The sequence below is a fragment of the Equus asinus genome, chromosome 6, assembly GCF_041296235.1.
Source record: "Equus asinus isolate D_3611 breed Donkey chromosome 6, EquAss-T2T_v2, whole genome shotgun sequence".
NCBI lineage: Eukaryota > Metazoa > Chordata > Mammalia > Perissodactyla > Equidae > Equus > Equus asinus.
Genome location: NC_091795.1, coordinates 71,749,132 through 71,762,721, shown reverse-complemented (window position 1 = coordinate 71,762,721; position 13,590 = coordinate 71,749,132). Strand labels below are relative to the sequence as shown.

At 34.3% G+C, this 13,590-nt stretch overlaps 1 protein-coding gene across 3 annotated transcripts in view; it reads right to left on the bottom strand.

Annotated features, from left to right (window-relative positions):
* Positions 1-13,590, bottom strand: part of HEATR5B (HEAT repeat containing 5B) — a 107,849-nt gene that overhangs the window by 68,595 nt on the left and 25,664 nt on the right. For all 3 annotated transcript variants that reach the window (XM_014832858.3, XM_014832859.3, XM_044772237.2), the window contains exons 11-18: positions 12,685-12,796; positions 11,366-11,518; positions 10,211-10,310; positions 9,807-9,916; positions 8,772-8,935; positions 7,886-8,061; positions 5,252-5,357; positions 3,411-3,601 (exon numbers count right to left, since the gene is read on the bottom strand). In XM_014832858.3, coding sequence (XP_014688344.1) covers positions 3,411-3,601; positions 5,252-5,357; positions 7,886-8,061; positions 8,772-8,935; positions 9,807-9,916; positions 10,211-10,310; positions 11,366-11,518; positions 12,685-12,796 — 1,112 coding nt within the window. The remainder of the gene's footprint in view (positions 1-3,410; positions 3,602-5,251; positions 5,358-7,885; positions 8,062-8,771; positions 8,936-9,806; positions 9,917-10,210; positions 10,311-11,365; positions 11,519-12,684; positions 12,797-13,590) is intronic.

Below are 13,590 nucleotides of genomic sequence, written 5' to 3'. Positions count from 1 at the left end.
TCAGTTTGATCCTTTCAAGGCTTGAGTTTAAGTGTTTTTAGGGTGGGTCAACACTGCTCTGCTACTAAGCCAACACCCTTCTGAGGACTCCCCTTTAGGAGGTCTTTCCAGTCTGGATGATGGGAACATGCATTATTCTTGGCCCTGTGAGCTCTACGGATTGTTTCACCTGTTCTTTTCTGGTGGTGTTTTCCCTGGTCTTGGGCTGTTTCCTTGTACTCATCACATATCAGTACTCAGCCAAAGACTTGAGATGACTCCTCTGCTCATAGCTCTCTCTCCTCTCTCATATTCTGCCCCATACATTCTAGCTGCATTGGCCTTCCCAAACTCCAAATTCTCCTATCAGCCTGGAAACTCTCTCCAGGCAGAAATCTGGAACAAGTATACTGTTCCCCTTGAGCATTTCGCATTTTTCGGAGATCACTGCTCTGTGCTGGCTGTTGTCCAATGTTTGAAAAGAACTGTTTCATTTATATGACCTGGTTTTCTAGTTGTTTAAGGCAGGAGCATAAGTCCAGCCCCTGTTACTCCACCATGACTGGCATTGAAAGTCCTGTATTTTTTTTAATATTTACATGAAAGAACAGATTTCATTATTTTATTGATATTTAAGTAGTAATGTAGAGAGTTTAAAAGGGAGCTAAGCTCTAAACCTCATTTTGGACAATGGATAGGATCAAATAAAAGAAGAGATGTAACAATATTTTTTAAGCCATAAATATTATGACTCATAATCATGCACCCATATAATCAGTTACTATTAGAAAACACGATAAGACATCACTAAGAACAAAGCACCTACAATAACAAAGGAGCCTAGAAAGCAACTTTGGCTGCACTTCCAAAACAGTATTATAACTCTTGATAAGCCATTCATGACCAAACTTCTATCAAACTCATAAAAGTAAAATAAAGTCAAGAGATGAAAAATCATCACCAAGACTCTGGTTGGTCAGTTTGCCTATGGCAAAGAAAGAAAAATTCCAAGTGCTGTCACAAAACATTTGTTAAGAAATGTAGTAATGAATGAAGTGAACTAATCCATCTTTAGCAGTATTTCTAACATAGTATATCTTTGGATAAGTGATTTTTATTGCTCTATGCCTCAGTTTCTCCATCTATAAAATGTACATTATCATTACTCGTATATAGCAGTTGATTTGAGGAATGAAATAAGAATGAATGCACTCTGTGAATTCTAAAACATTATAGAGATTAGAAACCTGTCTTCATGTTGTTACTTTTCAAAAGGTAACATTTCAGTGAGCTAAACAGCTGGGCCAATTTTCTCAGTGATTATAATCTATTCAAAAAAAGTAACCTAAGATATAAGAATGGACATTTCCCAGAGGTCTCAAAGCAATTTTCAATTTGAATGGAAACAAATTTAACCAGTAATGATTTTTATTTTTTTCTGAATTGGGTCTTAAGGAACTGAAGCTCCTCCCTATTAACTGAGAATGGTTTATAGAAACGATTCTGTAGTAATGCTAAGATGGCATAAGATTTTAATGTGCAAATATAGCTGACAGATCTGTATGTATAAGTGATTTTGGCTTTTCATAGTCAGATATTACATCAAGAAGAGATAATATAGAAGAAAACAGTCTGATATAATGAGAATTTACAATGAACCTACAGGGTATTGAAGCTTTTTCAAAATACAACTAGATTCTGTCAAATCTAAGATACCATAGAGATTTTTAAATGTGCCGTTATTTTACATAGCAATATGAGAGAAAAAAATGCTGCCAAATAATTATGACATTTTGTAAAGAATTTAAGACAAACCCAAAATTCAAATAAATTAAAATGTGAAAAGATGGGGAACAAAGTCTACGTAATAATTAATTTCAGATCATAACCAGTTATTTGAAAAGCTAATGAAACTAAGCACTGAAAATATTTGCAAACCATCAACCAAACAGGCATGAATATGAATGAAATGTCCTTGGGTTTCACGAGAATAAGTACAAAATAAACTCTCCTACAGGTATTGAAGACAACTATAAATTAAAACCCTTTGTAACCAAAGAAAAATTTACAATTCAAAAGTCTTCCAAAGAAATACAATCCTATTTTACCTACTATTAACAGAGCACAAACCATTCAACAGGTAGCTAAGATTGGTTCTATCTTTTAAAAAAATCTTTAACAAAGTTTGATTTTAGAATCAATGGCAATACTCAGAAAAGGCAAATCTAATCTATTGCTAGAAAACAGCAGAAGTCATCCTGGAGAAGATGGAGAGTCTGTGAATATTTTAACTCTCTCCTGCCTGCTCATATTATCCTTGGTGATTCAAACAATACACTGGGGTATTATCCTATAACCAGCCAAATTGCCATTCATGTGCGAAGACAAGAGAAACCATTCGTAGATATGCAACAGTTCAGAAAGCAGTTTTTCTTCAGAACAACTACTTCAAAACCACTGCTTTCCCCACCTCTCTCTCTCATTAATGATTATGAGTAGTTTGGTATAATTAGTACTCAAAATATACAACAGTTAAGAATGATTAATTTACATTATTTAACTGTCAATTCTTGACCACTCTTGACTTGCAACTTTTCTACTTAAGTACTTAACAATCAACAGTCACTAATAACTGCATGTTATCATCCTAATCATACTTATTTGCATTTCTCAAATCTCTCTTTTTATTTATTATTTATTTACTTATTTTTAAAGATTTTATTTTTCCTTTTTCTCCCCAAAGCCCCCCAGTACATAGCTGTGTATTTTTAGTTGTGGGTCCTTCTAGTTGTGGCATGTGCGACACTACCCCAACATGGCCCGATGCGCAGTGCCATGTCCACGCCCAGGATTCAAACCAGCAAAACCCTGGGCCACCGAAGCAGAGTGCGCAAACTCAACCACTCGGCCACGGGGCCGGCCCCCATCAAATCTCTCTTTTTAATTAATATGCAACAAAATCTTTAAAACCTAATGCTAATTTTATCCAATTTCAGGGATAATTTAAGAGAGAAACTTGAGAGCAGTTAGAAAAAGAATGGTTTATTCTAAAAATTGAATAATTAACATAAAGAAAAACAGGAGTGGGGGCAGAAATAAGGACTTCAAAGCACCTCTTCAGAGCAGAATACATAACGGAGAAATCCTTATTAACAATCCTCTTGATTCCACTATGTAACATTCAAGAGCTAAAACAGAAACCTTTACCATATTGAATGTATCTAACTTTCTTATTCTTATTACAACTTTCCCAGATTCTAGAGTTTAATCAATTGTTGAATTAAAAATTAAGATCATTATGAAAAAATACAAAATAGTGTCACATGCTATACCACATGGAAAACATATAGTCCAGTTACTAATTACCGATTACTTGAAAGATATCTTTGTCTATATGAGAAATTTACTTGTTGGTAAAGAGACCCACTTACTTGTCAAAGCTATACTGGGCCATTCTAGCAATAAAAGTTGCTTCTCCAACCACCTGAGCCATTCTTCCAAGAGCTTCCCCTGCTGCACATCGTAAGATGGGGTTTGGGTTGTCAAGAGCACCCATAACCAGTGTCAGAGCAGATTTACGAACTTCCTCAGGTCCTAAAGTACTTTTATTTTCAGCCAGGCCCTATGGTTATTTAAAAAAAAAAAGCAATTCATAATTCACACTAAATAAAAGAAAAAAATGTGCGGCAATCTTTGTAAATATACATGTATCGCCGCACATTATTTTCTTCAGCCAACTTTCACACACATATACTGTGCCTAGAATAAAGACCTGTTAAATTGACAGTAATCACTTTCCTAAATGTGATTTCAGAACATGATATTTAACACAGATATAGTCCAACAGGTCCTAAAACCAACAATCCCAGGGAGTGTCTCTATCCAAAGACTACCACTTAGAAGTTATTTTTATACATAAAGGACACTGTATAATTAAATCGACTGTTATTTAACTGAATGAAATTTATCCTTTTAACTTTGATTAAGAAAACTGTGATATATTTATATAAAAATTCCAGATAAGATAATTAATTACAGTCAGGTGCCACATAACAACAGTTTGGTCAATGATCGAGTGTATATACAATGGTGGTCTTATAAGATTAGTACTAAATAGCCTAGGTGTGTAGTAGGCTATACCACCTAGGTTTGTGTAAGTACACTCTATGATGCTTGCACAATGATGAAATTGCCTAAGGGCGTGTTTCTCAGAACGTATCCCTGTCGTAAGTGATGCATGACTGTATGTCATAAAGCGTATATCCAAGAAATATCTAAAGACAAAATGAAGTAAGAATAATCAGTAACTAAATGTTGTTATAGTCTGTTCATCACACTACATGTTAATATCCCTGTTCTAACACTTACCATCCTGGAACTTAATTTACTTCCTTGAGACCAAAAATCCAAGTCATGGTGCCTGGGGAAAAAGTTAACTATAGCAGAGGCACTAGCGAGCCTATCTATGAAGAAAAGTATACTGTATAGCAATATTACCATTGGTTCACTAGCCTTCCAACCGCTGAAGAAGACCATGACCACCCCACTCCATTTTTTAAAAACTCAGATGTTGGTCTTAGCTGATCATCTCTAAACAGGGCATATACTAATGGTTATATAAATGGTACAAACCTTTATTGTATAACCAATGCCTATATCCCTTTTCCCTGATGTTTATAAAACATTTTAAAACAGTACTGCCTTACAATAAGCTTAGTGCTGAATAATATAACACGTTTTCAAATACATCATGAGAGGCTGTAGGCTGCATAGTACAGTGTGTGGACTCTGAGAGATAGGCAAAATAGTTATTTCACTTCATATGTGTAGAAACTAAGGTTCAAGAAAGATTAAAGGAACTACACAAGACATAAACCTAGTAAATAGCTAAACCAGACCACAATCTCTAAACGCAGCATTCTTTCAAATGAACAACATAGCCTCTCCTGATTTATGGTCTAAACCACAAACTCAGCAGAATATCAGATTTCATTAGTAAGACATCTTTGAAAATTCTGAAAGAACTTACTGATACTTGTAAAATCTGAGCGGTCAAATTGAAACATGAACTTTAACATTACTAAAATATGAAATACTTATTTAATTACAATGAACTTAATATAAAGATTCCACTAATTTAATTAAATTAATATAAAAACAGAGTTATCAAGTAATACACATATAAACATAATAGTCTAGATCTGCCTGCCTCATTAAAGGTATTAATTAAAATCGTAGTTCAGAATATTTATTATATTTTTAAAGTAAATACCTTTAGCGCACTAAGAACAGCTGTAAAAATATTAAGCTGCACAGCCTGCTGGCGGACACCTTTGGCTTGTTTAACACATTCAGCAAAGTGATCCAACATCTGCAATCTACAATAATAGAATAAAGATCACATTAGCAATACTTTCTATTCAAATATGGCTCAGAAAACAGAGATAAGAATATAAACTCATTGTTTAATAAATAATGCCCCATGCTGTCTCTTTTCTATTTCACTCCCACAGCTGGTCCAAACCAGATCTCTTGCTCCTGAATTAATATAGGGACGTGTGGTTATTAACCAGAACAAGATTGGAGACTAAATATTAAGTTTCAATTTGCAAAATAAGGTCATAATTTTAGTGGTCTTTAACATTAACACCAGCGTCCAACAAAGTCCCTGGCATATAGCAGGCGCTCAAGGTTTCTTGAATAGAACAACAGTCGTTCCTTATAAACCTGTGTGGAAGATTTTTAAGTTGGAAGTAAAAAAGTGTGGCCTAAGTGTTTTCTTTTTTTAACGTACTCTCACATAGAAGAAAATAGTAACTCATGTTCTACCCTTAGAAGCTAATTCAGAGATTTTAAGAAAGATTTAGATTTGGTCAGTTTTTTCAAATGTAAAAAAATCAGAGGTGAATTGGTTTTCTTATTATTTCAAATTTTTAAAATGAGACAGTTAACAAGAAGAAGAAAATCACAGCCATTTGAGACTATTCTTACAAAAGAGAATGAGATCATTGCAGATTCCTCTAAAAAGAAATGGGGCGGGTCAAAGAAATCCAAACATGTTGGATTCAGTACTAAGATAACTATAACCTAAAGTAGAAATCAAAATCTCCCTACAGTTACTATAAGGATTTAAGCTCAATTTATAACAGGTCATAGTCTCAGGTCAAAGCATTTTTCAAAATCACATAGGAAGAAATCATCTACCCTCCAGCAGGGACTCCAGTTAGAGTTACTTGAGGCTAAAGTGGACTATGTTTCTACGGTTGCTCTGATACAGATCCACGTCTCCTACGGGTGAGAGAGCAGGGCATTATTCACACTGCTTTCAAGCACACACATAAGAACACCCACGTGGTCTCCAACACTACCATTAAACATCATTTGCCTATAACTAACCTCAAATACATAACTTAAAAATTTTTTTCCTTATTATAGAATATTTCATTTAATTTGGAAATAGTAATAAAAAGTTACTACCTAGAAATAACCTTTGTATATGTCTATGTATTCTAAAATACCAAACTGGGATCACTTCTTGCCTTTTATTTTACCTTTTTCATTTAACACTGTATAATAAGCATTTTCTGATATCAAAATATCATCTCTGTAAAAGTACTCCTACCTGTCAACTTTCCATAATTTATTCACTCATTTCTCCATCATTGGATATTTATGTTATATACTATATTTTTAATAGAATTTATTTATTTATACTTCACTTTATTCCACAAAGTGCTTTTAAGACAATCCTGGATTCTAGTTATGGCTTTCAAAACTAGCTGTATAACTTAAGGCAAGCCATAAACTCAAAGACCTGGATTTGCTTAGATTTAAAATAGGGACATTAAAGTAGATGCTTTATAAGATTCTTTCACATTTAATGTTCTTTTTTGTTGTTGTTGTTGTTTTTAAAGATTTTATTTTTCCTTTTTCTCCCCAAAGCCCCCTGGTACATAGTTGTGTATTTTTTAATTGTGGGTCCTTCTAGTTGTGGCATGTGGGACGCCGTCGCCTCAGCATGACTTGATGAGTGGTGCCATGTCCGTGCCCAGGATCCAAAAGGGCGAAACCTTGGACTGCCAAAGTGGAGCGCATGAACTTAACCACTTGGCCATGGGGTCGGCCCCTCACCTTTTAATGTTCTTTAACATTTATGTGGCAACCAAATGTTCTTAAAGATATCTGGGTAAAGTAAAATTTCATATTTAAAATTCTTCCCATCAAGTTAAAAAGCAATTAATTAAGTAACTTACAAATTTAAAGATATGTCATCTTTTATATACAAATACAACAATGCTTTAAGGCATATTTTATAAAACTTGAGTTATCTGTGAAAGTCTTGAATTAAGTCATTTTCACTCTTTCGTTTGGAAAAATCACCATAAATATACAAAATACCTACTAAAGTTAGGGATAGTGTTTGTGTATACAAATATAGGAGACTAAAATGCTCCTATTAAAAAAAGAACCAGTTACTTTAGTTTCCCAAGTTCCAGACTTCATCATCTGACAAATGTAATTAGGAAGCAGACTTTTCACCCATTTACTTCTTCAGTAACAAAAACAAAAGACTTAAAAAACTGATGTCCCTAATAAAAGACACAATCAAAACCTACTTATAAACTGGCAAACAAAATTTACAATGAAAATTTTGTTGTATAACACATAGTCCACAATACAATGGATACCAGATGCCAGTACACAGGGCCAAATCTTAAAAACTGTTTCAAATTATGTGGAATTTGCATGCAATTTTTTTATCATGAGTGTCACTTATGTTACTACATTTATGAACCTACTATTTAAATTGTAATTTACCTTTTACATAGTTAACTGGGATGGGAAAATCTACTGTTTGAAAACCATTTATATTTAACTAAAATTATCTGACTGACTTCATACTAACCGGTGTTTATAAGAAACATGAGGAAACACTACACCAAAAAGAGCCACAGAAGCATCAATGACTGAAACTCCAAGAGGGAGAGGACCAGGCACAGCCTCCCCAGCAGGTATTCGTAAATAAATGGAGGATGGATCATGCTCCAGAGCCCCGCTTCCAGATGCACTGTTCGGCTGGAGCTGCAAAAGAATAACACAAAAACCAGTCAAACTCTATTTTGAGAAATTCACTTACTAAGTAATGGGTATGAAGAATAGAACAGGGGAGCAGGGAGAAAAGGTAACAAAAAAGAACAGAATGATTGAATCTGAAAATCCTTAATTAGATAAAAACATAATTTGGTCACTTTTTACAAAGTCACCAGTAGCACTTTACACAATTTTAAGAACACTTGTTCATTCTAAAACATTTTTACAGTACCCACCTTAAAAATGTGTAAGCAAAACTATATCAGGAATAACTTAAACTCAAAAAAAAAAATCTTCAAAAGGGGGCTTTAGTAACTCTTTAAAAAAGTACATAATAATGTATTCAATAGGCAAAAAAGGTTCTAAATCTCCAACCTGATAACTACCCATTCCTCTCTAATCTGTCACAAAACAAATTAGAAAAACCCAAAACTCCAATAACCAAAAAGCCAGGTAAAACTGATCTTTGCCACAGCCACCACAGGGTACCTAAATACAAAGAACACGGAATAATTACAATATGCCAAATTCTAGCTATTGTTGTTTACCTTTTTTCCACTATTTATCTACCACCAGAAAGTTATCTTTAAATATCTAAGAAAACTAAACCTTAGTCTACAATATTTTCTTTTTAAACAACATGTGTAGTAGTACCAGTTTTCGATTGTGCTAGGATTTCATTTCCCCGTATCATTTACTACCTGGTCTTCAATTGATTTATGATCAGTTTCCTGAAGCCAGGAACCAAGAAGAACACTGTCATCATAATGGCAGAGGGATCTGAGGAGGGAAGTAGTTGTGTTGGCTGAGTTGTCAGTCAAAGTGAATTCTGCTACCAGTTCTCTAAGAAGTGCATTGAAAGAGCCTAGAAAACAGAACTTCAGATCAGATTAAAAAGAATAATTTTTACAAAAATTACAATCATTGCCTACAAAAAGCAGCAACATGTTCAACAAGAATAAAAAAACTGTTTCCTTTTTAAAAAAATCAATATTAAATATTTTAATGCTGATTTTTATAGACAAACATGGTACTTCCTTTATTATTATTGTATCATGCCTTTTGGTCCAAATTATTTAAAGTAATCAAAAACTCAAATAGGGGAACAATTCTTTATTTTAAATACATTAAACATGACATGATTATTATTTACTATTAATTACACAATGATGTGCAAACACTAAACCAGAGCATATCAAAATTCTTGGGCATGGCTTAACTGGAAACGAATCAACGACTTTAGTTTAATACTAAAATTTTATATAATATTTACCGTCTGAAAAGCACATTACTATTCTCCCTCCAGATTCCTAAATTATTGGCTATACTATAATGTATATGAAGCAGTTTAGAATAGTCATTAAAAGTGCAGACTCTGAAGATGACACAGCTGGGTTTGAATCCAAGCTCTGTCACTTACCAGCTGTCACACTTGAGCAAGATGCATTATACTTTATCTACCCAAGATTCTTCATCAATAAAAGAGAGCTGTATTCTAGCCTCATAAGGCTGTGGTTAGAGTCAAAGCTAATACAGGTAAAGATCTTAGGATGGGGCCCAGAGCATAGTAAGTGCTCCACAGGCGTTAGCTCCTCCATATGAAGAAAAGGAAAACGGTCGCCTTCCTCTACATAGTGACTCAGTGAGAGAGAGCCATGGTCAGAACTCCGTAAAACTGTGAAGAACTGGAAAGGTATACTGAAGAATTTTTATTAGATACCACAAATTTTATTTACCTTCATAAGTTTTTGGAGGTAACAAAGCCAAGATATCATAAAGTCTTAAGCGGACCATTGCAGCACTAGCTTTCAGATGAGCTCCATGGGCTTTAATTACAGAAGGAATGCTAAAACATCAAAAGTATGGTTAGTATCAGCTTATTACAATAAGCATTACTTATAAACACTTTTTTCAGCAAAATATCAATGTACTATCAAAGTACAATGTACTACCAAAGTATCAACAGCAACACTATGAAACACAATTTTATTTCAATCTACACCCTTACTTAAATTTTTAAAGTCGTCTTTCAAAAAGAAAGTTTTATATGTTTCCTATATGATACTAGAGGGAAGTACAAAACATGACTGTTCATAAATATGTAAAATTGGATGTTAATTTATCATAATTGCTTACTTACTGTGACATCATAGTCATGGCACATTCAATAGGGGTCATCAACTTTCTAATCACATCTTCAGTTAGGAGCTCAGGACAATGTGCAACAAAACTCCTCATTGCTAGATAAAATGTAAAAAGGACAGATTTGGAGCAACTTTTGTGAGGATGAATAAATTTATAAAACTATATGATGGTACTACAGTTCTTAATTATTATAAAATATAAAGTTCTAAAACCAGGTCAAACCAAAAGAAGAACGAATTGCAACCACAGAGAAAAATCATTGGAAAAGGCTAGAAGAAGGGTGAGCAAGAGAAATGGAGGGAGGGAACACGTCTGTTAGGGAGATTCCCGTGAGTGGGAATTTTGAGGTCTATAACCCCCTCATGAATTTGGATGACAAAAAGGAAGCAGTTTCAAGACAGAACCAAGAGTGGACATAATGGTCCAGTGAGGAGGAGTATCTTTATTGGCTCTTTAGCAATAGAGCTAAAGACTAAAATGCTCTTAGATGTGTGGGAACAAAACTGAAACCTTGCCCAGCTGCCCTATGGCTAAGTGTACATCTGTCTCTCACAGTTTGGAAAAAGAAGCACTTTTCACCCTGAGATAAAACAAAAAAAGAACAGGGTCACCCAGTGTAATTCTAGTGCCCAAACTAAACAAAACTTGAGCCTTTCCTGTAAGTTGCTGACTCCCAAACAAAAACAATTTTACTCATAATTTTTATAATGTTGATGTCTGAAAAACGTATCATTTGCAGATTTGATAACGTCGGGAGAAAACAGCTGTATGTCCATTACGAAAAGACTAACTGTAAACTCAGTACCTTGGTAATCTTGAGTTTCTTTTTCCTTTAAACACTCACTGGGTTTTCTACGTGGTGACCCAGTGCTTCTTTGATACTGGAAGACTACAACAATTGGGAATTAAGAGGCCTGGGTTCTAGCTCCTGTTTACCACTAACTCGAACCTTCTTTTCAGAGTCTCAGTTTCATTTTCATTATAAAATTAGCAAACTGATGTAGATTATTTATAAATTTTCTAAATCTAAAAATCTACAAATTTATCATTTTATATTAAAATAAAAATTTGAAGTAGTGATTTTCCTTCACTTTACAAATATTTTAGTAATAAAATAATATTCTGAAAATACAACCCTTTCCGTTCTTACCACATAAAGCTCCAGCACGACCTTCCAATGTAACCTGCCAGGTGAAGGAATCACCTCGGGCCTTCTCAGCCTCCAATTCCTTTAAAGAACGAGGGAAAACATTTCGCCACAATAACAACATTTTGGGCAGATGGTAACGAACGACAGATGGTCCTAATGGAGAAAATGAGAACGCAAAACCATACATAGCTATAACATACATTACAAACAAAAGTCAAAGAAAAGAGCCCCACACAAACTTTAACAGTATCTATCATTTCACTCTATCTTTATGACTAATATTGACATTTTCAAAATGTTTCTTATTCAGTGAGTAAAATACATATCTATTAAAGTATAATAAAATTCACCTAAAAAGTAACAATATTTCTGGCATCCAAACATAAAACAAATTCACAAAAAGTAATCTAAAAGAAATTATCCAGATATATTCAGAATGATGGATTATATCTTATCAACGATAAAATATATCTGGGACACATTTTATGACGCCTTTTCTACAAATATATATGTATATAAACAAACACATCCACTCCCACACACATACATACATATATTCTGTCATTTTGGGGGGCAATTTATATGGTTAACTTAGTTTTATGGAGGAGCATAACTAGGAACCTATATTTACATTGCTAAGGAATTCATTTAACATATCATTCAACAGTCTTAGGATAAATTTCTGGAAAAGAGTTACTCCTTTTTATTTTCTTTAGAAAACCAGGTCCAAGTATAATTTCCAAAAGGGAGATGCTTAAGGCGGTAACTTTTAGTGCACACACACACTTTCTATAGCAGAAGCTAAACATGTGAACTACAAAAATAGGCCAACCTCATCACAATCATAACATGTATTTCTGTTCTACATACAATGCTAAACTTTGCCTGCATCTCAGATGCGTCACAGCACTGAGGAAAGTGAAGCGTATAACAATAAGCCTCAAGAGAGCAGCACCGAAAATACTGTTTAAACGTGATTTTATCACCCTACTAAAATCACGTCACTGGTCCTTACTTTGGGGATGGAATGTGCTCCCCATAATCTCATCTTTTTTGATGAAAACCAAGCTAATGAGTTAGACCATGGCTATCCTGATGGTAAAGGTGAAACTTTGCCAACAATTTTCTCATTAAATGTACTTAAGCAGCAATTACCAAAAAGAAAAACCTACTACAAAATAACAGGGAAAACATCGTTAGCATTTTACAACCTCATTCAAAGTCCAGAATGTGAAGTTTAATACTTTTAAATTAAATTTTCTTTATAGTCTACTGACAGTTATAAAATAAGACAAAATTCTACTCAAATATAATTATACCTAAAGTCATAAGTGCTCCAAGTAAAAGCCATCCAGCTTGGGTGCGCTGTAAAGACAGCCTGCTATTTTGGGCAGCGGTTCGTAAGAGATCTTCAGCAATACTAACTACCATCTGCAAGAGAAATTCAGAATTGGATTTTAATTTAAACAAGTTAAAGAAATAAAATAAGAAGATACATAGCTGGTATACATTATTTAAAAAGTTGTCCCTTTTTTGTTGCTGTTACCATGTTTTTAAAGAGGCAGCATGAAGATCTACTCCATTGTGATTGCACTGCTCACTCGGAGGAGACCCAGAACCACACAGCGGATTAGAGGGAGCTCGGGAGCCAGAAGGCCTGGGTTTATACGCCAGCATTGTCATTTCCCAGCTTTCTGACTTGGGACAATTTAATCTCCCTGCCTCAGGTCCCTCACTGCTAAAACAGGAATAATAGGAGTGCCAACCTCACTCTTGTGAGGATTAAATAAATTAACACAACATGGCACTCAGAACAGTGCACGTCCATGTCATCACTAAATAAACAGTATTATTACTAGTAGTAGTATCCTAAATTCAAAGATTTGTTGAACTCCTATTATGCATCTGCTATTAAGCTAATCTTATGGCACTCACAGTCTTAGAGAGATAAGACACAGGAAAAATGGGAAGTAACAAACAGCAAATGATTAAATGACAAAATAATAATACAAATGTAGTAGTGGCCAGCAAAGAGAAAAGTTATGATAGACTGAGTAGCTTTAAAGAGATTTCATGAGAGAGATGGAACTTGAACTGGGCCTCTAAACAAGTAGATAAACTTGGTACAGGTCAACAAGAAGGGGGATGAAATTCTAATGTAAGAGATTAGCATGAAGAAAGGCATGATGGCTGAAAAAAGCATGGGAAGAAACCAAGATGACTAG